At 43.1% G+C, this 27,123-nt stretch overlaps 1 protein-coding gene across 2 annotated transcripts in view; it reads left to right on the top strand.

Annotated features, from left to right (window-relative positions):
- The window catches only part of SPINT1 (serine peptidase inhibitor, Kunitz type 1), an 88,204-nt gene extending 61,583 nt beyond the window's left edge, over positions 1 to 26,621 (top strand). Inside the window, exons 4-10 of one of the 2 annotated variants that reach the window (XM_068253380.1) lie at positions 1,916 to 2,086; positions 3,157 to 3,189; positions 8,827 to 8,952; positions 12,746 to 12,796; positions 14,983 to 15,153; positions 17,956 to 18,015; positions 23,308 to 26,621. In XM_068253380.1, the coding sequence (XP_068109481.1) occupies positions 1,916 to 2,086; positions 3,157 to 3,189; positions 8,827 to 8,952; positions 12,746 to 12,796; positions 14,983 to 15,153; positions 17,956 to 18,015; positions 23,308 to 23,495 (800 nt within the window). In that variant the 3' untranslated portion in view covers positions 23,496 to 26,621. Of the gene's footprint in view, positions 1 to 1,915; positions 2,087 to 3,156; positions 3,190 to 8,826; positions 8,953 to 12,745; positions 12,797 to 14,982; positions 15,154 to 17,955; positions 18,016 to 23,304 lie in introns of both variants that reach the window. The other variant, XM_068253379.1, reaches the window with a different exon arrangement.
- Positions 26,622 to 27,123: the final 502 nt, after the last annotated feature.

The following is a 27,123-nucleotide window of genomic DNA, read 5'->3' as shown; positions in this document are numbered from 1 at the left end:
TGTCACTTGCATCGCATAGGTATGGCATGCCTCCTAGACTTTCATTGGTGTAGGTAAAAACAGGGTAATGCAATGCACCAGTGTGAAAGGGGCCTCACTGTTCTAATTGCCATATTATTAAAGGCCACCTGATTCAAGACAAAGCTACCTAAAGTAAGCACAGAGGTATGTTCATGCGGAATCCACATACCTCTGTGTGTTGTCTAGTCCTCTGCTTGTTCCCCTGGTACCTGTAAGAAGTCCATGACAATTTAGACTTTTGGCAAAAGTAACATTTTCAAAGAATGATTACTGAGACCAGGGAGATTAAGAGGGAGGGACAATGCACAGAGGCATATGGAACCAGCATTAACATAACGTTTGTGCTTGCCTTTAGGTAGCTTTGCCTCCGGTCAGGATTTCTTTACTATGTATACATCCTTAAAGGAATCATTAATGAAATCCTGCTACCCCCAGATCTACTTGCCTGGGGCTCCCTCCAGCTCCTGGCTGCCACTACATCCCTTGCTGCAGCTCCGCTCTCAGCCGATGGCTCCTGGTCCCAGACGGTGCGCAAGTGCCGCTATCAATCTCCACGTAGTCTGGAGTCTACCACACAGTAGTTCTGCGCCTGCGCAGTACACTCTGGACTACGTGGAGGTGATTGACGGTGGCGCTCGTGCAGGCGCAGTAGAGGATGCCCTGGCGAGGCACCGCCGGGGACCGGGAGCCAGCAGGGGAGAGTGTTGCTGCAGCGAGGGATGTAGTGGCAGCCAGGGCTGGAGGAAGCCCCAGGTAAGTAGATCTGGGGTAGCAGGAATTGATTGATTCCTTTTAAAACAGAACCTCTAAAAAAATTTTGTTTCTTTTTTCCTTTGCTTAGATTAGCCAATCCTCATTTTCCTTTCTAATCTCAATCTTAAAACCCCTTAAGGTTAGAAGTTCTGGTTTCAGTTTCTCCTAGCATACTTTTGCATTATAACTCTGGAAATAGTGGTTATTTTGCCTTAGTCTGTGTCTAGATGAGCACAGAATAAGAAATTTTGCTATCATAATGTACAAGTGCAGATTCGATAATAGTTTATCTTAAATTCCATGTAACTTTGTTGTGAAGTGTCTCTTGGAAAATCTTCCTTAGAGCAGTTGAACAGCCAATACCTAGATAGCCTGCATGTTTCTGGAGCTCCAAATTGTCACTTTTTATTTTTTCTTTATTTTACAGAAGCCAACCATTTGGCTCTGTTCCTTCCACCACAGGCAGAGCTCTTATCCTTGTCCCTTGTCATGCTATACTAGCTGTCTCGCTGTCTAGCGGTCTCGCCATCTAGCTGTCTTGCTATCTCGCTGTCTTGCTATCTCGCTATCTATCTCTAGAGAGAGAGAGAGAGAGATTTGCAAAACTCGCGTTAATCACTATTCCTCCTCCAAGCCGCCATGGACTCAGGGGGAAAGACATAATTTGATTGCCAGCTATTACTGGTGGTCGAATTGCATTATTTTTAAAGCGACCAAAATACTGTCTGAGCGCCGCTATAGCCATAAGTCACATTGCAGCCTATGGCAGCGCATGGTGAAATATTTGCATCTCATTGATCATTCCTAACAGGGGGATGACTGCAATCTAACACCCACATAACCCCCTTGCAACTGGCAACCTAATGGTGTACTCAGTTACTAGGAAGGTGTGTGCAGCGGGGATCGCATGGCCAGGTTATGACTGCCTTGTAGGGAAGGGAGACCTTATGTTTTTTGGTAGTGAGGGCAACTTTGATCTGATCTCTGATGTTCCCAAAAAAATCATTATAAATTATGATTTTTTTTTTATTTTTTTATTTTTTTTTGAAATGAGGAATTAATGTATCGTGTTTCTTGTGAGCAGAGACTATGCACGATGTCTAAATGCATAAAGTAATGACATTTTCTCTTCTGTGCTCAGATTACTGCCTTGCCCCTAAGAAGCCTGGCAAATGCCGTGCAGCCTTCTCCAGATGGTGGTATAACCCTGATGTGCATGAATGTGAAACGTTCACCTTTGGAGGGTGCAATGCAAACAAAAATAACTACCTCAGAAAAGAGGATTGTACCCAGACCTGTGTCAATTTACCTGGTGAGTCCTTGGGCTCTCACATGTTGTTTAATTTTCTGGAAATGTCTGCCCTCTACTGGCACAATTGATGAACTACAGTAGATCTTTTTTCTCCTATGTAAAGTAGCAGTTAAAGTGGACCTGAACTCTTGCACAGGACACAAGGAAAACATAACAGAAATGCACCCTGTATGTATTTAAAGAGTTTAGCCTGTGTAATTCCCCCTCATTTGTGTCTAATCACAAGTTGTCATTTGATCTCCCCCTGGGTCACATTTGAGTACAAGTACAAGCTGTAAACAATATGTCTTCTTCCATAAATCAGGAAGTAGAAACTGTGCAGATTTATTTTAGGATTTGTATCGGCTGTAACACAGAAATGTTTTTTGTTTAAAGGTTATTATGCTGTTGTGTATATTTTAGAGCAGAGAGAAGTTCTGAGTTCAGGTCCACTTTAAAGCGAACCTGAAGTGAGACCCTTTTGGTGGCTGCCATATTTAATTGCTTATAAACCATGCCTATTGCCTGCCAGCCCTGCTGACCTTTTTGGCTAAAGCAGTGTCTGCATCACATTCCTCAAACAAGCATACAGACAAGGTGGACATACACTCGTTACATTATCAGCAGATAGATTTCTGATCTGATGTGTTTAGGAACATTTTTTTACTAGGATAGAATTCCAATAGATTTCAGTTTGAAATCCTATTGAAAATCGATCTGATGGCATTTTTTTTGCCATCAGATTTCCGTTAGGTCTAATGCAAAATGATAAGCAATCTCAATAGATCGACCTAGATTTTCCAGCTTGTCAGATCGTTCGATCGATTTGCGGCCGATTTCAATCGGACAATCTATTTGTGATCGATCGGCCGCTAATCGGCTGAGTGTATGGGCCCCTTTAATCTAGTCAGACTTCAACCAGAAACTTCTATTTTGCATGCTTGCTTGTTCAGGGTCTATGACTAAAAGACCGCAGAACAGCAGGATATCCAGACAATTTGCGTTGTTTAAAAGGAAATCCGCATGTCAGCCTCCATATATCGCTTACTTGAGATGTTCTTTTCTCATACATATTATCTCCTCTCTTTCAGATACAACTGCTAAGGGAAGAAGGCTGGAACCAGGTGATTATGTATTTTCTATGTCTTCTTCTTTTTTTTTTTTTTTTTTTTTTTAAACATGTTCTTTGTGCTTCACCATTGTGCTTCACCCCTTGACCACCAGAGCAATTTTCACCTTTCAGCGCTCCTTCCATTCATTCGTCTATAACTTTATCATTACTTATCGCAATGAAATGAACTAGATCTTGTTTTTTCCTCCACCAATTAGGCTTTCTTTAGGTGGGACATTATGCCAAGAATTATTTTATTCTAAATGTGTTTTAATGGGAAAATAGGAAAACATGTGGGAAAAAATTATTTTTCAGTTTTTGGCCTTTATAGTTTTTAAATAATGCATGCTACTGTAATTAAAACCCATGAAATGTATTTGCCCTTTTGTCCCGGTTATAAAAACGTTTAAATTATGTCCCTATCACAATGTTTGGCGCCAATATTTTAATTGGAAATAAAGGTGCATTTTTTTCAGTTTTGCGTCCATCCCTAATTACAAGCCCATAGTTTATAAAGTAACAGTGTTATACCCTCTTGGCATAAATATTTAAAAAGTTCAGTCCCTAAGGTAACTATTTAATTTTTTTTTTTTCATTGTAAATTTTTTTTTCTTTTAATTACAAAAATAAAATAAAAATTGGGGAGTGTGGGAGGTAAAGTGTTAATTTTTAATGTAAAACATTTATTTGTGTGAAAAATGATTTAGGGTGTAGTTTTACTATTTGGCCACAAGATGGCAACAGTAGCTGTTTGTTTAATGCGACCTGCAAGCGTCCTTCCGGACGCTTGCAGGAAGTACTAGGAGGCTGAGAACTTTTTTTTTCTTTTTCTTCACAATGATCGCGCTGCTTATCGGATAAGCAGCAGATCATTGCGGGGCTTAGATTAACGAACGGGAATAGATTTTCCCGTTCGTTGATCTACGGGCGGGCGGCGTTTTTACCCGCGGGAGTGCGCGCTAGAGCGAGCGGCAGCGGTGGGAGGGCAGAAGGTACGCATTTCTCCGTCCCTGGGGGTGAAAGGATGGAAAAAGGGTCGGAGAAATGCGTACGGGCGGGGGTAAAGTGGTTAAGATAAATTAGATTTGTTGTGCTGTATAGGACTAGGGCCTCAATTCATTAAGCTTTATCAAACACTTTATCAAATGTTTGAAAATTTACCTCCATGGGTAAAATCTAAATTTGAATTCACTAAGGTGTTATATATTTATCGAATGTTTTATCGATCAAACATTCAATAAAAGTATAACAACTTGGTGAATTCAAAATTAGTTTTAACCCATGAGGTAAATTATTAAACGTTTGATAAAGTGTTTGATAAAGCTTAATGAATTGAGGCCTAGGTGTGATTAGTAATTGAAAGGGTACACGAATATATTATACTTTTGCTCCTGCGGGGCAACAAAATAAAAATAAAAATCACAAGACGCCTACTTGCATGCCAATTTAAAAAGTTACAGTGGAGGGGTCATCGACCACCTCTTTTCTATTAGTGTTAGGGGGCTGCCTAGGACTGCTTGCCTATGGCTGCTAACAGATTTGTGACTGTTTGCCAAGGTGTTGGTAATCCTGTAAGGGCTTGTTTCCACTATTGCGGTGCGGAATCGCCTGGATTCCACCGCTGATGAAATCGCATGCGGATGCGATTTCCCATGCGTTTTTTGCCGCATAGGTGAAGGTATATGCGATTTTAACCATGTCACTGCCTGTGTGAATTTACATTGGTACCTATGCGAATTCGCATGAAAATTCGCATACCATAGCCGCATGCGAATTGCCTATTAAATACATTCCACTCGCAGGCGAATTCGTTGGCTCTTTTGTGCGTTTTTTTACCGCTGAAAAAAACGCACCTCAACAATGCTACAGTGGAAACAGGCCCATCCACTTGCATTACATGTGCGAATCCGCATGCATTGGACGCATGCGGATTCGCTATAGTGGGAACGAGCCCTAAGTGTTTTAAGATTGAGGGGCACTGATGAGGACTGCCAGGCCACACTGTCACACACCTGGCAATTGTTCCTGCGTGGCTTCCTCTCTTATGCTTGATGCACTCCATACAATTTTTTGTTTGATTTACCTGCCAGACTGATTTTTTTTTTTTCCCCAACATGTCCAATCTTAATTTTGATCGATTTTTTTTTTTCATAGAAGTGAGCGGAAATCGATCGGAAAATCAATCAAAATAAAGATCGGACATGTTGGAAAAACCATTCTGGCAGGTAAATCAAACATGTCCGATCTTTCATTTCGATCATTTTCCGATCGATTTCCGCTCACTTCTATGAAAATCTATCAAAATTATGATCGTACATGTTGGAAAAAATCGATCTGGCATGTAAATCTTACAATGCAAGAAAAAACGTCCATCTAGGATGCAGAGCTAGCCGACCTATTAGGACTTCATATGGAGTTCAGGTGACAGAGTGTGGGGGAGGAAGTACGTATATTTAAACCAGGACTGAACTCTTTGGGATTTACCTTCTGGAGAAGTGACGGTTGTCACGGAACGCGTGAGGGGCACAGACGGACAGTAGACCACTGGCTTGCAGGTCTGGTGAGACTTATTTACCATTCTTATGTGCGGCAGATTGATGCAATATTATGGAAGGTGTACTACATGATATACCACATATGTAATGGCATTGTACCCGCACACACAGTGTAAACCTGTATTAGCATTTATTTGTAGTTTCTACTTGTCAGCCTGTGTGCTATGTTGTTTTCATTGATTTTAACTTTTAAAGGGATAAGTCCTGAATAAACTTTGATACTGATTTTTCATTATATTATGGTGTTGGCGATTTGATTCATATTACTGAATGCCTAGATGGATGCTTTTTCTTGCATTGTGGTTTCCTACAGGTCCTTGGCTTTATCCCTAATTGTTTTGGGCAATGTTGTCTCTATTTTTTTATGTTCTGGCAGGTAAATCTAACAGAAAATTGTATGGTGTGCTAGGTACACACCTGGTGTGTACCTAGCATAAAATGCAATTCCCAGCTCCACCCCACCTAGTTGTCCAGTCGCTTAACTGGAAACAAGGCTGGCGAGGTTGTGTTCTCAGAAGTTTCTGCTTTGTAGAGGAGAAGCTACAGTGGAGGAAATAATTATTTGACCCCTCACTGATTTTGTAAGTTTGTCCAATGACAAAGAAATTTAAAAGTCTCAGAACAGTATCATTTCAATGGTAGGTTTATTTTAACAGTGGCAGATAGCACATCAAAAGGAAAATCGAAAAAATAACCTTAAATAAAAGATAGCAACTGATTTGCATTTCATTGAGTGAAATAAGTTTTTGAACCCCTACCAACCATTAAGAGTTCTGGCTCCCACAGAGTGGTTAGACACTTCTACTCAATTAGTCACCCTCGTTAAGGACACCTGTCTTAACTAGTCACCTGTATAAAAGACACATGTCCACAGAATCAATCAATCAAGCAGACTCCAAACTCTCCAACATGGGAAAGACCAAAGAGCTGTCCAAGGATGTCAGAGACAAAATTGTAGACCTGCACAAGGCTGGAATGGGCTACAAAACCATTACCAAGAAGCTGGGAGAGAAGGTGACAACTGTTGGTGCGATTGTTCGAAAATGGAAGGAGCACAAAATGACCATCAATCGACCTCGCTCTGGGGCTCCACGCAAGATCTCACCTCGTGGGGTGTCAATGGTTCTGAGAAAGGTGAAAAAGCATCCTAGAACTACACGGGAGGAGTTAGTGAATGACCTCAAATTAGCAGGGACCACAGTCACCAAGAAAACCATTGGAAACACATTACACCGCAATGGACTAAAATCCTGCAGGGCTCGCAAGGTCCCCCTGCTCAAGAAGGCACATGTGCAGGCCTGTCTGAAGTTTGCCAATGAACACCTGAATGATTCTGTGAGTGACTGGGAGAGGGTGCTGTGGTCTGATGAGCCCAAAATAGAGCTCTTTGGCATTAACTCAACTCGCTGTGTTTGGAGGAAGAAAAATGCTGCCTATGACCCCCAAAACACCGTCCCCACCGTCAAGCATGGGGGTGGAAACATTTTGCTTTGGGGGGGGGTTTCTGCTAAGGGCACAGGACAACTTAATCGCATTAACGGGAAAATAGACGGAGCCATGTATCGTAAAATCCTGAACGACAACCTCCTTCCCTCTGCCAGGAAACTGAAAATGGGTCGTGGATGGGTGTTCCAGCACGACAATGACCCAAAACATACAGCAAAGGCAACAAAGGAGTGGCTCAAGAAGAAGCACATTAAGGTCATGGAGTGGCATAGTCAGTCTCCGGACCTTAATCCAATAGAAAACCTATGGAGGGAGCTCAAGCTCAGAGTTGCACAGAGACAGCCTCGAAACGTTAGGGATTTAGAGATGATCTGCAAAGAGGAGTGGACCAACATTCCTCCTAAAATGTGTGCAAACTTGGTCATCAATTACAAGAAACGTTTGACCTCTGTGCTTGCAAACAAGGGTTTTTCCACTAAGTATTAAAGCTGGCCATACACTGGCCCGATTTACCGCCGTTTCGACAGCAGATTCGATCACTGGGATCGAATCTGCTGCCAATCGTTCGCGCTACACGCCGAATTTCGATTCATTTCGTCCGATCGCGCCGTGCGGAAAATTACCGTCGATCGCCCGCGGGTAAAGAGCGCATCGCTAGCGGCGTTCGAGTGCCCGACGCAATAGAGCCGCATACATTACCTGCTCCGCCGGCGCGACTGCCCCCGCTCTTCTCCGCTCTGGTCTCTGGCATGCCTTCACTTATTCCTGCCCGGCAGGAAGTTTAAACAGTAGAGGGCGCTCTACTGTTTAAACTTCCTGCCGGGCAGGAAGAAGTGAAGCATGCTGGAGCCGGAGACCAGAGCGGAGACTAAGAGCGGAGAGAGACCCGGGAGTCATGCCGGCGGAGCAGGTAATGTATGCGGGCGGGCGGGGGCAGCAGCAGCAGTACCACCACAACAGATTGTGAACGGTTTCAGGCTGAAATCGGTTCACAATCTGTTTGCAGTAAAGGTAGCCATACGATCCCTCTCTGATCAGATTCGATCAGAGAGGGATCTATCTGTTGGTCGAATCTGATGGCAAATCGACCAGTGTATGGCTACCTTAAGTCTTTTATTGTTAGAGGGTTCAAAAACTTATTTCACTCAATGAAATGCAAATCGGTTGCTATCTTTTATTTAAGGTTATTTTTTCCTTTTGATGTGCTATCTGCCACTGTTAAACCTATCATTGAAATGATACTGTTCTGAGACTTTATTTCTTTGTCATTGGACAAACTTACAAAATCAGTGAGGGGTCAAATAATGATTTCCTCCACTGTATATGGGACAACAGCTGGATTAGTAAGAGTGCGGTCCTGCTGACATTGGCTGATGGCCACCAAGTAGCCCCTTTTGGCAAAGGAGGAAGGGAGGGGGTGCCTCCCTGCCAACTTGGCCAATCCCCTCTGGGTACCATTTAACTTTTCTGCTACAATTTGTGTAGATGGATCATTTTATTTAATCTTAAATTCCAACTGCAATCATCCAGTGGCTCTTATGTAGTCAGAAGAATGTTGCCACTTTATAGGGCAGTGGCTGCATCTTTAAATGTTTTTCTGTGTTCAGTGGTTTGAAGAGCATTTGCTTACCTAACGTTTCTCTCTGTAGTTTGCACTGAGCCATGCCGTCCTCAGCAGTTTCGCTGTGGTGATGGCTGCTGTATTGAGGCTGGACTGGAGTGTGATGATACACCAGACTGCGCTGATCATTCAGATGAGGCATCGTGTGATAAATGTGAGTAGAACCCTGACATTCTAAAATGTACCAGCATAAATCTTGTTTAAAAAAAAAAGGCACACCCCTAACTAGTGGGGATGCCTTTGGATGGTCTACATACATTCCTGATCCTCCAAAACCTCTCTGCTGCTGCCGCCTGGCCCCACTACCTCCTCATGGCCATGCTCCTGTCCATGTAAGAGCGTGGTCATAATGTGCACAGGCAAGGGAAGGTTCACTCCTGCATAGTACCATAAAGCCATTCATGCACAAAGGAAAAAATTGTGCACAAAGGCCTGCATACTACTGCGCTGGTGCACACCATACTCGTGCATGCTCAGTATGACTACGCGCTTACACGGATGGGAGAAGGCCACGAGAAACATATTTGACAATTTCTAAGGCAATAACCCAAAACACATACAGGTACTCTGATATGACCACCCTAGTTGTGTACTTGTTAAGGTGGTTATACAGCAGGCGACTTGGCGGCAGATCGACCATCTGATTCGATTATAATCGAATTGGATGAAAATCTGTGCCTCCAAGTGCATGCCCGATCGACAATGCGACCAATTTTGGGAGGAAATTAGTTGCATAATTCGATCGCACATGCTGCAAAATGTTTGGCCGACTTATTCGATCGTGTGCGTGGCGGTAACCGTGTGCAGTTTCGGGACAATCGAATGCGAGAGTCCCCCCCCCCCGGCGCTGCACAATATGTTAATTTCCCCCCGGTGCCCAGTGCAAGTTATAAATTACCAGTCTGCGGCCCCCACTTGTCCTCCGCTGGCTCCGAACACACTCCGCTCTACATACACGTGTGCCCCATGTGGTTGCCTAGTAAGGGCTGCTGTCATAGGCCTATATGCCTTGTTACTAATAATGATTTTATTTTAATTTATTGCTTTGCAATGCATCCAATCACTATATGCCCTTATAGCACTGCACTTTGTTCCCTTGAGAAAGCTTCCAGTAGGAAGTGAAACATGTCGGGTTGTTTATATATGGTGGGGGGTTTTGTTTAGGCAGTAAAGTGACTATTATAGGTTGAAGTAGAGGGGGTATCCATTCCCTTTGTACATACACTACTATATCAATTTATATTTGAAGTAACTATCGTGACAGCATACCCTAGTCAATTTTAATCTTAATGATAAAATAAACGCTACGTTTTATCCCCTGGTGAGGGAATTTTGTTAAATATTCTGATTAATCAGGTCTGTGTTGATATAAGGGCGCGCATATGTCAGACGTCGCATGCGGCCATGTTGCTAGGCAACCACGTGGCCCGCGTGTATGACGAACCGAGTGCGCCCAGAGCCAGCGGGGGACAAGCGGAGGTTGCGGACACGTAATGTATCACTTGCAGTGAGCACCGGTTGATTTTTAACATTAGGGGGGGATATCGGCGATGCGCTCATTCTGGATCTATTTCAGTGTGAAATTGATCGGGAATCAGCCTGTGGTATATGGGCAGCTGACAGATCTCTCTAATCAGATTCGGTTAGAGATTTGTCGAATCTGCCAATCCTCGCTAGATCTATGGCTACCTTTACACACACTAGTGAAGCGAAGCCAAAAAGATGAACAAGACAGTCAGGAAATTCTTTTTTTTTTTTTTTTTTTTTTTTTAAAGAAAATAAATATGATAGCCTCTATACCCCCCTCACTATTTAAAATGAATTGTTCCTGTGTTTTGAAGAAACTGGAAGGTGTCAAATTTGCACCTTTTTGTTGCTGCCTGATGACAAACTTCCTTTGTTTGCTCAATTATCCAAATACAACAGATTTCTTTTCAGTGGGCACATCTTCCAAACTCGTTGGACCCCAGTAACCCACATATAGGCCTGGTGCACACCAAAAACCGCTAGCAGATCCGCAAAATGCTAGCAGATTTTGAAACGCTTTTTCTTCTTTTTCTGTAGCGTTTCAGCTAGCGTTTTGCGGTTTTGTGTAGCGGTTTTGGTGTAGTAGATTTCAGATATTGTTACAGTAAAGCTGTTAGGCCTGGTGCAAACCAGATGAGTTTTTCTGAGCATTTTGAGTTTTTAAATCTGCTGCTAATGTTATCCTATGTGTCTGTGCACACTGGAGCAATGAGGTTTTGTAAAAAACCCCATAGCATTACATTGGGAAGAGCTTTTAGAGGTTTCAAAAGCTCTTCCCAATGTAATGCTATGGGTTTTTATTTACAAAACCTCATTGCTCCAGTGTGCACAGACACATAGGATAACATTAGCAGCAGATTTAAAAACTCAAAATGCTCAGAAAAACTCCTCTGGTTTGCACCAGGCCTAACTGAACAGCTTCTGTAACAAAAACGCCGGCAAAACCGCTCTGAACAGGTGTTTTTCAGAGCGGTTTGCATTTTTCCTATACTTTGAGGCAGAAACGCATCCACAATCCAAAAAATGCCTCACCCCGGGAGTATGCGTTTCAGCAAAACGCCTCCCGCTCTGGTGTGCACCAGCCCATTGAAATACATTACCCAAGCGTATCTGCAGCCGCAATTGGATCGCAAAACGCAGCCCAACCGCTCTGGTGTGCACTAGGCCATAGTTACAAGAAAATTAGGAGAAAGCAGGAACTACACTTTTTTTATTTTTTGCATTATGTGGTTATGAACATTAAGCATAATTATCCCTAATCAACAAGATTTAGATTTTCATTTTATAGGTTATTTTTCTTTGTTAGGGCTGGTTTAGACGGACGTTCAGAGGCGTCGCGTTTGTTGGCGTCGCGGCGGCGATGCGTTCGGGCTTTCAGCAGCGTTTGCGTTGCATTCGGATGCGGTCGCGTTTTTTCTTCCCCTAGGGGGAAATTACCAGTCGCGGTTAACCGCCCCTGGAAGCAGCATGTAGCTTCTAGGGGCTCCTTGAACGCCAGGGAAAATCGGGACCCTAACGCCGCGTTCGTGTAAGCGCGCGTAAAAGCTTGGTACAAACACTCCCATTCACTTGAATGGGAGCGTTTAATGCTAAGCCCCGAACGCTGGAGGTAAACGCTCCGCAAACGTCCGTCTGAACCAGCCCTTGTAGCAAATCTGTGCCAGAGAAGGTATATGGTTGTGATTATCCTACAATTCTTTCTCTCCAGTAGATTGAGGAGCTTAGCATTACCAATTTTCATATCAAATATATCCTATATCATTGACAGTGTAACTTGATCCCTCAGCTGTGGCAGCTGACTGACACAGCAGAGAGCTGTTAACCATATGTCTGCTTCCGTGAAAGCAGGAAGTAGACACACTGCAGATTTATTGCAGGATTTGTATCAGCCATAACAAAAACATATTTTTCTTTTAAAGGATATTGTGCTGTTGATTATCTTTTAGAGCGGGGATAACGTTCTGAGTTCAGGCCTGCTTTAAGTGCTCCTTTTTTTTTTTTTCTTTTTTCTTTTTTTATTTTGTGGCATTTTGGTTTTGTTCATGATAAAAATCCTTATTTGGGGTCAGTTGTCGGTCAATTCCATGCATTTTTTTCTCAGTGTATGTCTATGGTTGCCTCTTCTCAAATTCAGTTATTGCAGTAGTGATAAAGGTTTGTGGACCTGAGCTACATTGTCCGTGCACCTGTGACCACAAATTCACTAAAGGGAATTTCTTTTGTAGCAATGACTGCCTGTGTGAAGACAGACAAAAAAGCTATACACCTACTCGTGTGGTACACATGCCCAGGCTAATGGGTCATGGTTACTAAGGTTACTGCTGTGCTTTGTGGGGAATGAGACTGAAGACCATTTCCTTGCGTTTTAGCTTGTAAACTGATTTTATAATTACACATTTCCCCCCCCCTCCTTTCTCTAGATTCTAGCGGGTTTAAGAAGCTACAGGATTTGGAAGTTCCTGACAGTAAATGTAAGCAATTTTTTATTTTATATTTTTTTGTACAAAAATTTGAGTCGTTGCTGGGAGAGAGAAAGTTTATAGTGAGAATCCTCTTGCTATATATATGGGTTTGATCAAATATGGATACCAGTTCAGCATACCTACTTGAAAAGTGGTGAACCTCTTGAAATCTCTTCTACTGTCATTCATATCCCCCTGACCGTGCACAAAATATGATTTATATTTTACCGTTTGCTTTTTCACTCCATGTATTCCAGATACTGCATATGAGATCTAGATTACCTCAATTTCCACTCTAGAAATCTTTGAAAGTCTTGGATGCCACAGTAAAGCCTCATACACACGCTAGACAAAACTTGAGGTGGCCAGTAAATTGCCGCCTCTGGCGATATTTTACTGTGTGTACAGCGGCCCCAATGCGTTGTCAGCAATCAGCCAGGTGTCTTGTTTTTGCCAAGAACATTGCTCTCCTCACACACCCCTCCCACATGACATTACTCCTGTGCCGCTTAGTCAGCCATCTGCCCCATCTTTGCATAGCAACAAACACATACCTAACCTGCAGGCTAGCGATGTGTCTGTATTGTCAGCCCAGAAATGTCGCCTTTGGGATTGGGTACTGACCATGGCTGGAGGATACTTCTTGCATGTGTGTATGAAGCTTAGGCCAAAGGCTTATTCATAATCCACAGATCTTTTCCCTTTTCTTGTGGACATATGGCCTCAATTCACTAAGCTTTATCAAACACTTTATCAAACGTTTGATAATTTACTTCATGAGTAAAATCTAATTTTGAATTCACTAAGGTGTTATAGATTTTGTTGAACATTTTTATTGATAAAACATTCAATAAATCTATAACTCCTTCGTGAATTCAAAATTAGATTTTACTCATGAGGTAAATTATCAAATGTTTCATAAAGTGTTTGATAAATCTTAGTGAATTGGGGCCACAGTGCCTGTTAAGGCTGTGCTAGATGTGATCAATGGTTTAATAATCCTGCTTGCTATTTACTAGAACATTATGATGCATGAGAAAGGTGAAGAGTCCCTTATTTGAGATGCTAAAAAGCAGTTCTCCCAGTATGCTACTCCCACAGAAGGCCCTGTGGTTGGCTGGGTCATGATGTTCTCCGCTATAGTAATAGGGGGGAGTTTTAGGCCCTTGGTTACAAACTTCTCGGGTGTGACCAGCATACAGGATCAAATTTCTCTCTCCTCTGTCTTCTCTCTCTCTCTCTCTCTCTCTCTCTCTCTCTCTCTCTCTCTCTCTCTGTCTGTGACTGGTGTTCACAGTGGACGCTTTTTATATACATGAGGGGGCCAATTAAAAAGCAATTAACCAGTGGGATTTCTCCCCAGTGGCGATGTGATCAAAAAGCGCCCAAAATGGGCCATCTGACATGGGCCACACATAAGTGACATCATGCACGTGCGTATTGGTCACCCAGATGTAGTGGAAGCCATTTTAAGTGTGGGCCGAATTCCGTTCGCGGACTGGTGTGCTGTGCACATGCGTAATATAGGACGCATGTGCACGCGTACAAGTAATGGGAGCGAGAGACCGCGTAGTTATTGATGCAGGAGAACTGAGGTGCCAAAAGGATAAAAGGAAGCTAAATTAGCTTAAAAACCAAATTCTTGGTAAATAGGAGGTAGTGGTGGACTTACCACCTCCAAGTAGACACACAACGACTGTAGTAAAGACAGTCAACACATTTTATTTATGAACTCCAAATATGCAACGTGTTTCGCAGGTTTGATCCCGCTTCATCAGGCAATAACGGAGCAATAGCATATGTGGTCAGTAGAAGAGCCAGGCACCTCTGTCTAGTAGTTATTGATGCATGCGTACCGTGGATGCGTGTGGCGTCATTTATGGATGGGTAGTGCCGTAATAAGTAGCATGCACATGCACTATCCTTCCATAAATGACGCCAGACGCATCCACAGGACGCATGCGTCAGTATGTACACGTTCTCCCGATCCCCTTGTGCGCATGCATCCTATTTTACGCATGCATATGGCACACCTATCCACTGGGCATTCTGCCCACACTTAAAATGGCTTCCACTGCATCTGGGTAGTAGAAAAATTGCAGGATGTACGGCTACCTTTTACAAATCCTGTAAATTAAATGTAACCTGTGTGAAGACATTTAACACTGAATGTTTGCCCTCTCCCTCCTCCCCAGGGCGATGTGTGGATTTACCAGCGACCGGCCCATGCCGAGCCAGCTTTTCCCGGTGGTACTATGATCCTATCGCCATGAAGTGCAATGGCTTCACTTACGGAGGCTGTAATGGAAATGGAAATAACTTCCTGCATGAAGAAGAATGTGAAAACATTTGTAGAGGAGTTTCTGGTGAGTTTGCACAAAATAATTACATAGCAGGGAATACATTAATGAACTTGTGGCGAATAAAATGCTGGTTGAAGTTTTTTTTTTTTTTTTTTTTTTTTTTTTTTAAACCCTAACATGATTATTACTGCCGGTCACATTCTTGATAAGATGATGAAGCGTGTTTTTTGAGCCATGGAGCCTTTTTTTAAAGTTTAGTATGCTTTACGCAATACAGACAGTGTATATGCGGATTACTGACCATTTTTATTTTTTGATCAAGTGCAACTTTTTGAACAGATGCTCTGATTTGGGAGGCTTTTAATTTTTTTTATTTATTTTCTGCCACGTTATGCACAGTATTGAGAATTATAAGCTGACTACTAATTTCTGCAATTTTTGTTTTTATTATCAGTTGTAAATGTCTTTTACCAAAATAACTTGTGTGCTTCTGGAAACATTTTACAAGTTCATGCGAATTACCAACTACTGTATTGAAATTCTTGATCATCTGTTTTTTATGAGCACATAAATACCTTGGATAATATACATGCTGATTGCCAGCTTAGGCACTTCCGTGTACAGGAAGTAAACAGATGTCGCTTCCTGTACACGGAAGCGCTGTTACAGTGTAACTAGCTTTCGTCCCCACACTTTACCGCTGATCTGCGGTTTGAAAGTTATGCCGGCAGAAAGGGCAGAACGGGGCCACAAGCGACGGTGCGGGAATCAGCCGTTTACCCACGCTGATCTGAAGTAGAAATAGCGGTATGTCGGCGGGCAGTGTGACTTTCTGGAGGGGTCGGCAGAAGGTACAGTGGGAGCGGGGTAAGGGGGGGGGGGGGGGGTGTGCAGACGGATGGGACGTCCTCAGCCACTAGGGCTTATTTTAAGGGTAGGCCTTATATTTTGAGCAAGCTCGAAATATTTACTAGGTCTTACTTTAGGAGAATGTCCTACTTTCGGGGAAACACGGTATGTATGGCGAGGTACTCTTAAACAATGGCAGGCGCTGTCTTATTGGGGGGACATCACAGAATCATAGAAAGGATATGGGAAGGGTCAACTTTGTGTTCGCAGAAGAATGCAATATCTGACATTGGCACAGAAAGTCAGTATTGAAAACCCAGTCTGGTAATTTAAAAATTGATCATGCAGAAACGGTTTACCGTATAAGCCGAGTTTTTGAGGCCAAAAAAGTGGGGGTCTCGGCTTATACTTAATCCCCACCACAACATGGGGGCAAAAAGCTGTGCACTGATGGCCGCCTTTGTGCAAAGTGCTACTGGAACCTAGCCAAAATGTGCGGCAGACTTTTGAGGTATCCGCGCGTATCCCCAACCCCCCAGAATGTCCCTGCCACCCTGGCCCCCCTTCCCCCCGCACAAAGCAAAATATTGGTGGAACTTGGTCAAATGTCCAGAAGATATTAGAGGTATCCATGCCCGCCCTGAGTGTTCCTTGCTGCCCGACACCCGCACAAAGCTAAGTGCTGCTGAAACTTGGTGGCTGTGTAACAAGCCCTTCTACCACTGGATAGGAATGTGCAGAGGACTCTTGGGGCGTCCGCCCGCCTCCCCTAGTGTCCCTGTCGGGAAATGCAGATACCTACCGATCCGCGCTGCATGGACTCCTCTCTATAGCCGCAGTCAGTAGCCGTCACGTTACTATGACGCCATCTAGTGGAGAGATGAGACTGCTGACAGGCTAGAGAGATCCCAGTGCAGCATAACTGTGAGTGAAAAAGCACTACCGCTCTGAAAATGTCAACAAGGACACCCGGGGAGGTGGGCAGATCTCAAGTTTGCCTCGCATTTCCCTCCGGGGGTGCAGGGAGAAGGGGTTTGTTACACAGCGACCAAGTTTCAGCAGCACTTTGCTTTGTGCGTGGTCGGGCGGCAAGGAACACTCAGGGCGGGCACCGACACCTCTAAAGTCTTCTGGGCATTTGGCCAAGTTCCAGCAGCACTTGGCTTTGTGCCAGGGTTGGGCAGCAGGGACAACCTGGCAAGGTCGGCATCTGCTACAGAGGGGATCCCTGGACACCAGAGCTGCAGCAAGGGACATATCGGCTGCCAGGGGCTGGATGAAGCCCTGAGTCAGTAGATCTCATTTTTGGGGGGGGGGGGAGGGAGCTCGGATGTATCCTTTACAGAGGAACTCCAGTTAAAATAATGTAAAAAAAACAAACTGCTTAGTTTTTACAGTAATTATGTATAAATGATTTAGTCAGTGTTTGTCCATTGTAAAATCTTTCCTCTCCCTGATTTACATTCTGACATTTACCACATGGTGACATTTTTACTGCTGGCTGGTGATGTCAGTGGAAAAAGATGCTGCTTTCTTTTTTGGCAGTTGGGCCCAGCTGTAAACGGCTGTTATTTCCCACAATGCAGTGAGGTTCCCAGACAGGAAACGGTTAGGACCATGGTCCTGACATCACTGTGGGAGGGGTTTCACCACAACATCAGCCACACAGAGCTCCCTGATGATCAGTTTGTGAAAAGGAAAAGATTTCTCATGGGAAAAGAGGTATCGGCTACTGATCGGTTTGAAGTTCGGTTCTTGATCACGGTTTCTCTTTAAGGAGTCTTGCCCAAGGTCTCCTCACTCGATAGGTGCTGACTTGCTGAACAGGAAGAACCGATATTCAAACCTTGGTCTACGGAGGCAGAGCCCTTAACCTGTACACTATCCAGCCTCTGATGTGAACAGATTTTAGAAAAGTTCTGGATCTCTTATTACCACATCTGCCTGTCTGCACTGAGTGTACCTGTATGTGATCTACCTGTGTATTAACCATTCCTCATTTGTGTGCTTATTTAGAGAGTGACATATTCGAGACAAAATCTGTAGACCCAAGTGCTCAAGAAGGTGGAGGATCAGGTGAGCTAAGCAATCCTATATAGCTTTACAATACAAAACAATCTAGATGTTTATTAATGGTATCCCTTGACCTACTATTGGGGCTAAAGTATGCAAATACTGTTCATGGTTTTCCAAGTGTAGCTTAACGCAACAATTCTGCATTTGGAATTCCACCATGCAATGCAAATATGGCTGAACCACCCATCTGCATACGGCCATTTTGTTTCTCACGGGTGCTATTCGAGTGTTACAATGTAGTTTGCCATGTATGTATATATGTATGTATTAGTATGTATATATATTTATATTTACAGTGGTTTGCAAAAAGTATTCAGCTCCCTTAACCTCCCCAGCGTTCAATTTCCCCAGGATTTCTGTGCAAACAGTGATAAAATTTATTTTTAAAACTTTTTTTTTCCTGTAACTTGCCAAAATGTGTCAAGCAAGGGTCTAGTATACAGTGCAGGAGAGTATTGATGTGTATGCATGTTTATACTGTTCACAGAATGTTTTTTTGAACGGACATTTCTGTCCATAACGCTGGGGAGGTTAAAGTTTTCCACATTTTGTCATATTACTGCCACAAACCTAAATCAATTTTTATTGGAATTCCACGTGAAAGGCCAATGCAAAGTGGTGTTCACGTGAGAAGTGGAACGAAAATCATACATGATTCCAGACATTTTTTACAAATAACTGCAAAGAGGGGTGTGCGTAATTCTTCAGCCCCCTGAGTCAATACTTTGTAGAACCACCTTTTGCTGCAATTACAGCTGCCAGTCTTTTAGGGTATGTCTCTACCAGCTTTGCACATCTAGAGACTGAAATCCTAGCCCATTCTTCTTTGCAAAAAATCTCCAGCTCAGTCAGATTAGATGTACAGTGTTTGTGAACAGCAGTTTTCAGAGCTTGACAAAGAAATGAACAGTGCTACTTAAAAACAGATAAGTGCCTACCTGCAAGAGAGTGCAAGCCCCACTTGTGGGATAAAATATACACCTAGCATGCACATAACCTGTCTACCACTGGAGGAAGTTTTCAGAGCTTGCCACAGATTCTCGATTGGATTTAGATCTGGGCTTTGACTGGGCCATTCTAACACATGAACATGTTTTGTTTTAAACCATTCCATTGTTGCCCTGGCTTTGTTTAGGGTTGTTGTCCTGCTGGAAAGTAAACCTCCGCCCCAGTCTCAAGTCTTTTGCAGACTCCGAGGTTTTCTTCCAAGATTGCCCTGTATTTGGCTCCATCCATCTTCTCATCAACTCTGACCAGCTTCTCTGTCCTTGCTGAAGAGAAGCACCACTAGAGCATGATGCTGCCACCACCATATTTGACAGTGGGGATGGTGTGTTCAGAGTGATGTGCAGGTTTAGTTTTCCGCCACACATAGCATTTTGACCAAAAAGTTCCATTTTGGTCTCATCTGACCAGAGCACCTTCTTCCACATGTTTGCTGTGTCCCCCACATGGCTTGTGACAAACTGCAAACGGGACTTCTTATGCTTTTCTGTTAACAATGGCTTTCTTCTTGCCACTCTTCCATAAAGGCCAACTTTGTGCAGTGCACGACTAATAGTTGTCCTATGGACAGATTCCCCCACCTAACCTGTAGATTTCTGCAGCTCGTCCAGAGTCACCATGAGCCTCTTGACTGCATTTCTGATCAGCGCTCTCCTTGTTCGGCCTGTGAGTTTAGGAGGACAGCCTTGTCTTGGTAGGTTTACAGTTGTGCCATACTCCTTCCATTTCTGAATGATGGCTTGAACAGTGGTCAGTGGGATGTTCAAGGCTTTGGAAATCTTTTTTGTAGCCTAAGCCTGCTTTAAATTTCTCAATAACTTTATTCTTGACCTGTCTAGTGTGTTCTGTGGACTTCATGGTGGTGTTGCTTCCGATATTCTCTTAGGCCTGGAACCCACTGAAATACGCAAACGCAAAACGCAACCGCTAACGTTTTGTCTGAGCGGTTTGCAAGCGGATTCATGTGCGTTTTGGGTTGTGTTTTGCAACATTGTATTTTTTTCCCCAGCGGGTGCCTAGCGTTTTGCGTTTTTATCCTGATTGGTCCTGTGAATTATTTTTCATTTTGTTACAGTGTGCTGAACCGCAAAACGCTAGCAGAACCGCTCAGTTTAGGTTTTGCTGAGCGTTTCTGCTAGCGTTTCAATACTTTACATTGAAGCGCTAACGCTCCCAAAATGCTGCATGTCCTGCGTTTGCGTTTCTGGGAAACGCAAACGCTCCTGTGGAAGTTGCCCCATCCATTAACATCAGCTGAGCGTTTTGGCAAAACGCTAGCGTATCGCAGCGCTGCCAAAATGCTCAAAAAAACGCTCTTGTGGGTTCCAGCCCTTAGACAACCTCCTGAGGCTGTCACAGAGCAGCTGTATTTGTACTAACTGCACTCTATTTAGTCTTTAGCACTCATCAGGCAATGCCCATGGGCAACTGACTGCACTCAGACCAAAGGGGGCTGAATAATTACGCACACCCCACTTTGCAGTTATTTATGTATGGAATCATGTATGATTTTTGTTCTCTTCTCACGTGTACACCACTTTGTATTGGTCTTTCACGTGGAATTCCAATAAAATTGATTCGTTTGTGACAGTAGTATGACAAATGTGTAAAACTTCAAGGAGCCGAATACTTTTGCAAACCACTGTATAATATAGATTGCATTCACTAAACCCCTAATGGCTGCAATTTTAGATTTCACTGACTGAAAAGCTACCAGTTGTAAGAACCTCTTTCTGCTAGATGGAGATGTCCAGCTCTGTCACCACTAGCGCTTCAAATAGATACACAAAGATGTTGCCTCTTTCGTGAAAAAAATCTTAAAATTTAAAATTTATGTAAACTTATACAATTAAGAAGTAGGTTTCTTCCAGAGTAAAATGAGCCATAAATTACTTTTCTCCTATGTCGCTGTCACTTACAGTAGGTAGTAGAAATCTCACAGAACGGACATGTTTTGGACTAGTCCATCTCCTCATGGGGGGTTCACAGGGATTTCTTTATTTTCAAAATGCACTTCGTGAATGGCAGTTGCTCCGTCCAACTGCCAAACAAGTGTACGGTGAGCAGGGAGGCTGGCCAGCATCTTTATATAAATCCTTTTTCAGGGAATGTCTTTATAAAGAATGAAGGCCATGTCAAGACGCCCCTATGGAGAGATGGACTAGCCCAAAATCTGTCAGTAATGTCAAATTTCTACCACCTACTGTAAATGCCAGCAACATAGGAGAAAAGTAATTTATAGCTCATTTTACTGAGGAAGAAAGTACTTCTTATTTCTGTGTTTTAAATTTTTAAGATTTTTTTTGTTTGTAAGATTTTCCTCTTTAAGGCCCGTATCCACTGTATTTCCCCCGACAATTTTTGAACCGATTGGGAAGGTTTTGTGAGCGACGTGCGATCGTTTTCGCGATCTTGCAATGTCAGTACAGGCGCGGGATCATGCGAACGTCAGTAAGCATTGCGCAACGATAACAACCATCACAGTGGATTACATCTTTAAGATCCCCGACGACTCTGCACAAAGTAATGCGATCACTTGACTTCCCGTTCGTGCTATCGTGTAGCCTCTTGCAGCGTCGTGTGACGTCGCTTGCAGGAAGATGGACTGGGCAGCGCTCATCATTGGGGGACCTTGCTGGATCCATCGCCTTTGGTCGTAGCGCTATGTATCTATACTTGCAGTGTGATAGTGAAGAAGACTAGCTGTTATCACAACTATGCTTGTGACACCTCTCTGAATAGGACCTGGGAGATGTTTATTTGAAGAGTGAACGGCTCAGTTTGCTGGCGGGATCGGGTGGATGGAGAGTAGGGACGAGCGGGGACAATTTAGTAAAATGTGGGACTGTCCGGACGTGGTTCATGGCAGAAGGGGCCATCTTGCTTATGTCTCCGCCTTTAGCCTGTGCACTTCCTACTTCTCTCGGTCTTCCTGAAACTTCCACCTTCACAACTGAAGGGAGTGTTGCAGTGAGACTGCCTCCGTAGACACCAGTTACATATTTCACTAAACTGTTTCCATTCATCCCTAATTGGGAAGTGTATTCTCACTACTCCAACATCTGCTAGCCCTGTCCCAGTGATGCCATCTGAGAACTGCCTCCGCTGGTCATTGCATGAGCAGAATCCTCATCTGCTAGAGCGTATGAAATAGAAGTTAATGACTGACCTGTGATTTTTTTTCTTTTTTTTTTTTTTCTTTTGTAAAGGAGCATTCTACTTCTTTATTAAAGCCGTTGTTCACAATCACTGATCCGTCATTGTGGGAAAGGATGAAAAGGGACAATTTTTTATGCAGTGGTTTCAGAGAAATTTCTCTTTTAAAAAGTTACGTTACCCAGAGATCCCCGCTGCAAGCATGGAGCTGACAGCAGAGTGGGTGTTCCCAGCTAGAGCGCTGATATGACAGGCCTTACTCCTCCCTAGCTGCTGAAAGGTTAACACAACCAATCAGCACTGTAGGCTCTTATAAGATTGAGCTGTACCTGAAGTGCTGGCAACAAAGAGTTGCACTCTTAGCAGAGAGAGGGCATGGGAAAGGTCAGATACTCTGTGCTCACAGGGGGAGACCTGCTGCTACTTGGTCCCAGCTCCTCCCTGTTTACTGCACGTGTGAGTCATAATGGAGTGAAGAGTGTGGACAACTTTCTCTCCAATAAAATTGCCCTTTTCTCAACAGGAAATGAAGCTACAGAAAACAGCCAGACATATTTTTTGCAATAAATATTTAAAAATACCTAAGTAGTGCATTGCCAAATAATGCAAATATACTACTGTATGCATTTAAGCCCAAGTTTAGCCTTACTATTTTTTTTTAAAGCACACTTGAAGTGGGAGGAATATGGAAGCTGAGAAATGTATTTCCTTTTAAACAATGCAAATTGTTTGGCTGTCTCTCTGATCTGCCACTTATATTTTTAGCCACAGGCCCTGAGAAAGCATGCAATTGGATTAGCTGCATGCTTATTGCAGGTGTGTGATTCAGACACTACTGCAGCTAGAGAGATCAGGATGCCCAGGCCTCTCAATCTACTTTAAGTGTTTCTCGAGCTGGAAAGTTAGTATTCCTTCCTCATGTCAGGGGCATTATGGACAAGGGAATTATACTCCTTGGTGTCCTGTAATCCTCTATCATTCTATACAAGTAGGAAAGACCACTTGTGCTGAAGGCTGCTCCAGTGTTCAAATGAATGGTCCAGAGATCCTCCTGACTTGTTCATTGAAAGTTTTGCTTCTGTGTCAGCAGATAATGAGCTAATATTTTTTTGTTTGCTTTCTTTGTAGCAGCTGCTGAAGTGGCCATTGCCGTGTTCCTTGGGATTTGTATCCTGGTTGTCTTAGCTGTAATTGGATATTGTTACCTGAAAAAGAAGAAGAGCAGCCGCAGGCGACAACCAGTTGTGGCCAGCAATGCCGTCTCCACCACAGAAGACACCGAACATCTTGTATATAATCGGACCACGAAACCAGTGTGAGAGAGAGGCCAGTGGTCTCCCAGGAAGAAGAGAATTATAGACTTCCTTTTTAACACTCCATGCTGTGGTCTAATGCAGGCAAAAGAAAATGCGCATGGCCCAGTAACCTATTTAAGTATGTTTTGGCAGAGTTTAAATGGACATTAACTTGTACAAAAAATGGATGCTCTGCTGGACCCGGATTTTTTTTTTTTTTTTTAGTTTTATGTAGAATGTTGATAAAGAACAGTGTGGATGGATGTGGTGTGATTGGTCTTTCTTTTGTATATTATACACACACGCGTGTCTTACACTGGTGAGATTTAAAATGGCCTCTTCAGCATTTCCCTGTTGGTGCAAATGAGCTGGCCACCACGGCTGGCTGACTATTCCTTCTGGATCGGTGACTGCGTTTTTAGCGTGGCCACTGAGAAGAAGCCTTTCTTTTCTGTGGAAATTCCGCCTCCAACTCTGATCACAAGATAGAGCAAATTCCCGTTATCTGGAATTCGGGCAACTGGAAGTCTCAACTAAGTAGCATTCCTGTAGGATAACGGGAACTTTTTAGGGGGCTGTCGGGGGGGGGGGGGCTGGCAGACTTAAAACTACCAGTTGAGGTTCCAGCGATGTCTTTCAGTCTCCCTGAACCTCCTCCCGGTCTACTAGCAGCTTCCGGCATCTGTATACGGAGGCCGGAGTGTCACATGACCCGATGCGGGTGGGTCAGCTGACACTCCGGCTTCCATGCACTGGTGGAAGCCGGAAAGCCGGTCGGAACCCGCGAGGAGGTTCAGGGAGACTGACAGCCATCGCTGGAGCCTCTGTGTAATTCAGGGGGGAGGTTTGTGGCATTTCGGCCGGTTGCTCAAGCAACCAACAAGCACATGTCAGGCAATCCCCGCCGGTGTCGGATACCTGAGCTTTGTTCCGTGTAGTGATGGTCATGTCTAGGAGAACTCATGGAGAAGCATGTGACTTGTTTGATTAGCTGATGGTCTCAGCAAATTACAGCTTGGCAAATCTACTTCCTACTTTAGCACATGATCATGACTAGCAAATCAGAAACTTGCATGTCTATCACCTGACCAAACTGATCACCTGCTTCTCCAGGAGTTCTCCTAGACATGACCATCACACTAGTTCCGAAGTTCTCCATCCTTTAACAGCATATTTATGTTCCTTGTAAAATTATGAGTTCCTTTTTATAATTTCAGCATATTTTAATAAGCAAAATAGAAACTATGAGCAGTTTTGTGCCATGTGGAGACAATTCCTTTACAGTGGTTAATACTTAAATCAAGCAGACAGTGTAGTATTTGTACAATAGGCACATACTTTGTTCATAGGAAATTGTAGTGAGGGGTTTATTGCAGCTGCCATGTGTAAACATGTGGTTTTTTTTTTTTTTCAATCTTGGCTGTTGTGCTGATCCTTTGCCTCTAATACACTGGGGTGGTCAGCCAGTAGGGTGATCAATGAGATGCAAATTGTTCTGAAATTATGCAAATGTATGCAGTTTGAAAAAAAAAATGGACCAATCAGTTTAAGCCCAGGTTTAAATTGATTGATCCATTTTCAAGCTGCATACAGTTGCATAAAAAGTATGCATAAATAATCACTCAAAGGAAGTTGTTCCTGATTAACTTCATTTCAACATGACTTTTCTTACCTTAATTACATTATATTTGGGAGCTTAAAAATGTAACATAGATAAGGTGAAAAAGCTTTGTGAATCATGCCCACTGTGGTGAAACCCCTCCCATGGTGTGATTTCATGACCATGGTCCTGACAGTTTGCAGTCTGTGAACCTTGTTGCATTGTGGGAAATAACCGCTTTTTTCCAATTACCAAACAAACATCTCCCTCTGTGCATAGTACTCTCAATAACGAACATTCCGCTCAGATCACCTGGTAGAGCTAAAGATGTTGTCGCCAGTGATACATTTCAGAATGTAAATCAGGGAGAGGAAAAATTTTAAAATGGCCTAACCCTGACCAAATAATTTATAAATTAATATTGTTATTAATAAAATTGCTTTAAAAAAAAAAAAAAAGTTATCCTTTTCACTAAAGTTCCTCTTGAAGTGTGTCTTCACTGTCTGCATGCTTGTTAAAAAGCAACCTCCATATTGCTTTTATTTCAGGCTTCCTTTATAGCCTGGTTAGCACAACCTGACCTGAAAGAATTTGCTAGGGTTCAATGGAGAAAACGGATTGTGGGCTGAGCTGTCTGAAGCAACTGAATCACAGGATCAGATGAACAGGATTATGGATTGTTTTACTGGTAACACGTCATGTGTGCGGTCTTTCGTCGGTGTGTTTAGAGGTCTGCCTTCAGGTTACTCTTTAATACTTTGTTCAGCGGTCACAGGAGGCTGAGGACTACTCAGAGCTGCCTGTAATGCTGGGAATACACCATACATTTTTTCAGCAGATAGATGGTTCGATAAATCATTTCCTACATGTTGAATCTTCTTTTCGATCATTTTTGTGATAGATTTCTCATAGAAGTGAATGGAAATTGATAAGAAAATCGATTGGAAAATCGATCGGACAGTGAATCGCTCAGCGGATCGTTCAGAAATGGCCTTATCAGTCTGCTGACAGACTGTACACACGCTCTACTGTCTGCAGAACGCCCGCCAGTGGGAGGGTATGACTTACCCGTCCATTACAGTAGTGCATGTGTAGGCACCTTTAGAGTATTAGAGACAGAGGCTTAGGACAGCCAGGCAATCTTAAATGGAAAAGGTCAGCCTCCATATTCCTCTCACTGCAGGTGTGCTTTGTTTTCTTACCTGCTCAGCCATGACCTGCCGTATCTGAGGGTACATGTGATTTTTCTTGGAGGCATCTCCAAAAACCTGCACAGTGCACCTCCAAAAGGGATTCCATAAGTGAACCATCAAACCTGGACTGGATTACAGTAATTAAAAACGGTCTGCTACGAAGCAGTTAAGGTTTGCCACCTCCACCTTGATCATGGTCAACAAAGCTGTGAAGTATGTCAGTTAGGGCTGTGTGATTGCAGAACAGCAGCATCCACAACAAGCTTTCTTTAAAGGGGCACTTTGGCGAAAAATTGTAAAATGTAACATATGTGCAAACATATACAAATAAGAAGTACGTTTTTTCCAGAGTAAAATAAGCCATAAATTACTTTTCTCCTATGTTGCTGTCACAGCAGGTAGTAGAAATCTGACAGAAGTGACATAGGGGATTCTCAGCAAGGATTTTATTCTTTATAAAGATATTCCCTAAAAAGGATTTAAAGAATGATGCTGGCAAGCTTCCCTGCTCGCTACAGTTTTTTGGCAGTTGGACAGAGCATCTGCCATTCACTAAGTGTTTTCGAAAATAAATAAATAAATCCCTGAGAATCCCCTATGAAGAGATGGACTAGTCCAAAACCTGTCACTTCTGTCAGATTTCTACTACCTACTGTAAGTGACAGCAACATAGGAGAAAAGTAATTTATGGCTTATTTTACTCTGGAAAAAAATGTATTTCTTATTTGTATATGTTTGCACATACTTTGCATTTTACAATTGTTTTGCTGTAGTGCCCCTTCATAAGACTGCAAGCACACAACTGATGTTCTGGCCTTCACGTATTTCACAGCAGCCTTCACAATATTTCCGGAGGACC

This window comes from Hyperolius riggenbachi, chromosome 9, assembly GCF_040937935.1.
Source record: "Hyperolius riggenbachi isolate aHypRig1 chromosome 9, aHypRig1.pri, whole genome shotgun sequence".
In the NCBI taxonomy this organism is placed as follows: Eukaryota; Metazoa; Chordata; class Amphibia; order Anura; family Hyperoliidae; genus Hyperolius; species Hyperolius riggenbachi.
Note: the sequence above shows the minus strand (reverse complement) of the source record. Positions and strands in the feature narration are given on the sequence as shown.